Source organism: Tenebrio molitor, chromosome 1 (assembly GCF_963966145.1).
Source record: "Tenebrio molitor chromosome 1, icTenMoli1.1, whole genome shotgun sequence".
NCBI classification, from domain to species: Eukaryota; Metazoa; Arthropoda; class Insecta; order Coleoptera; family Tenebrionidae; genus Tenebrio; species Tenebrio molitor.
In genome coordinates this window covers 14106322-14110208 of record NC_091046.1, presented here as the reverse complement: position 1 = coordinate 14110208, position 3887 = coordinate 14106322, and the positions used below count along the sequence as shown (strand labels likewise).

Here is a 3887-nt window from a genome sequence, read left to right as displayed (position 1 = left end):
CTTTGTTATATTTATTTTCGTTCATGATTGAAATAATAAAAGAAGTTGAATCACAACTGTTATTGATAAACTTTGATTTTTGTACTGATATAAGTTTATATGTAGTAACAAATTAATGCGACAGACAAGGCAGCTGTGATAGATAATGCGGTAAATCTGTCTTAAGCAAGGAAGTTAAATTGAGAGGGAGGAAGGCGCCCTGTGTTGGTATAGCTAGTGCATTTTCTCTTGACACGCGAGGTGCGCGGTGGGAGGAGTTTAGCAGGGAGAAGGAGAATTATCGGCAAAGATCGGTTCAGCAGCAATTCAACAATATCGTAGTACGGCGTACGGCGATTTTTTAGAACGGGTGGGAGCCGTTCGTGACTAGTCGTCTGAATTTAGTCTTCTGCGCAACTTTAACTCGCGTGTCAAGAGATAACGCACCAGCTCTAGTGCATTGAAAGTGATGCCAATCGTTCCTTCTCCAGTAACCTTTTATGACCGTAAACGGCCCATCGGGTCTCGCATCGCATTGGCGCCAGTGGCATTCATTTAACCTCAGCAACATGGTGTTAAGCGTTTTTATGTACTTTATGTTACAATAAATGCACCAGTGCGCCCTGTCTTTTACAGTGGACGATACGCCATTGGCGCAAGTTATGCGCTATTACAGATTGGGTTGGGCCTAGTTAAGTTTTTTTAATGAAGCAACTATTTTTGGTTAAAATTTAATGATTTAATTTAATATTAGGTGTCTAGAAAGTTCTGGCTGTTTTTGTGGTATTCTGTTTCTCGATATAAAATAAATGTAAAATCAATTGGTAATTTTTGTTAATTTTCAATTGCTTAAATTCTGGTAAAAAAAAAATTGATTGTTACATGGAAAAAGAACGAAATCGTAATTTAATGTTACGTGAATTTAAATGTGGACATTCAGCGGCAGCAGCCACAAGAAATACATGCAGAATTGAAGGTGCGGGGAAGGTAAAAGAGTCTACTTATCGGCGATGGTTTGCGAAATTTCTGAATGGGGAAGAAGTTAGTTCGGGACGAAAGAGCCCATCTTCTATTGTTGTGGAATTGAGCTTTTGGGACAAAGATGGTTGGAAGTCATTGACAATAACGGTGAATATTTAGTTTAATTGTTGTTTAATTTTTAAGTACTTAATAGATATTTATTTATTTTTCTCAAAAACGCTCAGAACTTTCTGGACAGCCTAATATTATTAATCTCTAAAATTAACAAGTATAAAGGCGGCCTCACACCACAACAGCAACGTAGCTAGGATTTAAAAATAGGTGGGCCCAGAGTGGGCCACAATTTTTTTTGGGTGGGCCAACAGAATCATATAAAAGTTAAAAAAAAAGCTCACCTAATGTAAAATAATTCTTCTATTACGATGCATTTCATCAAACTTTTTAATAATTTCGTCTGCACTTAAAGTTTTAGCGGTCGAACGTTCAATGTTTATAATAGCTAAATGGTTTAGTCTTTCGTTGGTCATCTTATTTCTAATATATGTTTTTAACCTCTTCAAACACGAAAATGTTCGTTCACAACCGGCACTGGACACTGGTATTGTAAGTGTGATCACTGTTAATTTGTAAGTTTCAGGAAATACGATTTTATAAATTTCTAATAAATCCAATAGCTGCATAATGTTCGAAATTTTAATATTTTTTTCAAGTTCATATTGTTTTATAGTTTTACAAAGAATGGTAAATTCTGCCTTTAAGCTGTCAAGTTCTATTTTATAATGTTCAGCAAGAGGTCGCACAATTTCATAACTTAAAAAGTCATCATTTTCGGGATGCAAAGCACTAGATGCATTAATGACACTTGCACATTTATTAAAACGTTCATTTATTGCCATTAAAATTAGATCAATTGTAGGAAAATACACACGCGTTTTAAATTGTCTCTGATCAATCGGCACTTCGTCTTCAATGTTTATATTTTCACTAACAACAAAATGTTCAAATCGTTTCGGCATTTTTTTTACACGAGATGTCTGCACTGCTTGGTACGCACTTGGAATGTCAATATTATTATTTTCACAAATTTTAATTGCCTCAAAGTATATTAATAAAAATTCATCGTCACTACTCCTCATTGTTTTGAAAGTGTCTTCGGCAGATTTTAAAAGAATATTTGCTGAACTTAAATTCGACGTTACTTTTTGAAAATAATCACTTACACCTTTAAATAAATTTAAGATTTTATAATACATACACAAGTTAAAAATAAAGTTAAAGTCAATTTGATGCAACATTCCAATAGCTTCTGCGGATCGATCACTCTTGTCTGCAATTAATTTGTTTAAAAAAACTAGAATTTCTGTAACTAGAGTTTTAATTGCCGAACAAGCATGAACTTGTGCGGTCCATCTTGTGTAACAAATTCTTTTTAGTTCAACAGGTTTCTTTTCAGGATTAATTTGTCGTTGAGTTTCAATAAATTGACTGTGGACTGCAGAACCAGACATAAAAACAAACAGAGTTTCCAAAAAGTCAAAAAATAATTTACCGTGAGAGAGGTTTTTGCAAATATCCACAGTGATCAGGTTTAATCTGTGATTATAGCAATGTACATATATTGCTCTAGGAACTTCGTCGCGAAAAAGTTTTTGTACACCTTTTACACGGCCACTCATTACACTAGCACCGTCATAAGTTTGGGCAATACACTTTTGCATATCCACACCACATTGGTTTAAAAGTTCTTTGATATATGATAGTAATGATGTAGCGTCCAAATTTTTTGCTGCTCTAAAACCAATAAACCTTTCATAAATTGTTCCATCTAAATAATATCGGATTACCACTGATATCTGTTCCGTCTTAGAAATGTTTTTTGTTTCATCACACATTAGTGCAAAGCATGAGGCCCGTCTAATCTCGTCACTTATTTTATCCAATATCATTTTGGAGCAAATAAACAAAATCTCGTTTTGTACTTGAGCACTGGTGTATTTAGCATTTCTTGAAACTTCTTCAACAATTTTTTTTTTCACAACCAGATTATGCTTTGCAAACAAATCCAATAATTCCAAAAAGTTACCACGATTGGAGCTCTCCAGATTTTCTCGGTTTCCTCTTTGAGCAATATTTTGTGTTGCAGTATAAATTAGAATATCAATGACAATTGTCATATATGCTTTGTTTTCTTCTACCAATGCTCTATGAGCCTCGTTAACTTGACTCATAACCGAAGTTTCAGCGTTTGCTCTTATTTTAGAATAATTGATCCACTTTAAATGGCAATTTTTATGTTCTATGCTGACCTCATGTTTTTTGAATCCAGAATCTCTTTCCAAGGCCCTTTTCCAGTTTTTAAATCCGGTACTAACAAACACCTCAGGGGGATTAACCGAGAAATGTCTGCACACAAAACAAAACGCGGCGTCACATAATACACTGTATTCTAACCAAGTTGGATAGAGTTTGTACCAAGCGCTGCTGAACTGTCTTTGTTTATTACCAAATTTTGTACGAGGAAATAATATTAATTCGGGTTGTTTGGGTTCATCTTCAGGACTTTGGGAAAGATCAGCTGGTCCAGGTGACTTTTTAGTGTTAACATCCTTTTCTGCATTTGAGGTAGCGCTATACTCGTTCCCACGACGTAACCATTCGGTAAATTCGATTGATTCTGATTTTTCATCATCGTCATCATCCAGATCGGTTTCAGATGAAAAATCATTGGCAATAGAATCGTCACCCGAATCAAAATCAGAATCAGATTTTAATTTTACTTCAGTTATTACGGGACATTCTACTGGAATCGTACTCGTACGAGAAGTCGATGGTTGTTGTAATTCATCTTGAACTGGACTTTCATCATCACTAATTTTTTGCTTCTTACCAGAAGAAAAATAGTCGTGCAGAGTTCGCTTACCACTCAT

At 34.9% G+C, this 3887-nt stretch overlaps 1 protein-coding gene across 1 annotated transcript; it reads right to left on the bottom strand.

Annotated features, from left to right (window-relative positions):
- Positions 1-1355: 1355 nt before the first annotated feature.
- On the bottom strand, positions 1356-3887 carry LOC138141469 (zinc finger MYM-type protein 1-like). The gene has a single exon (XM_069062179.1). The coding sequence runs from the start codon at positions 3885-3887 to the stop codon at positions 1356-1358; it is 2532 nt and encodes an 843-aa protein (XP_068918280.1).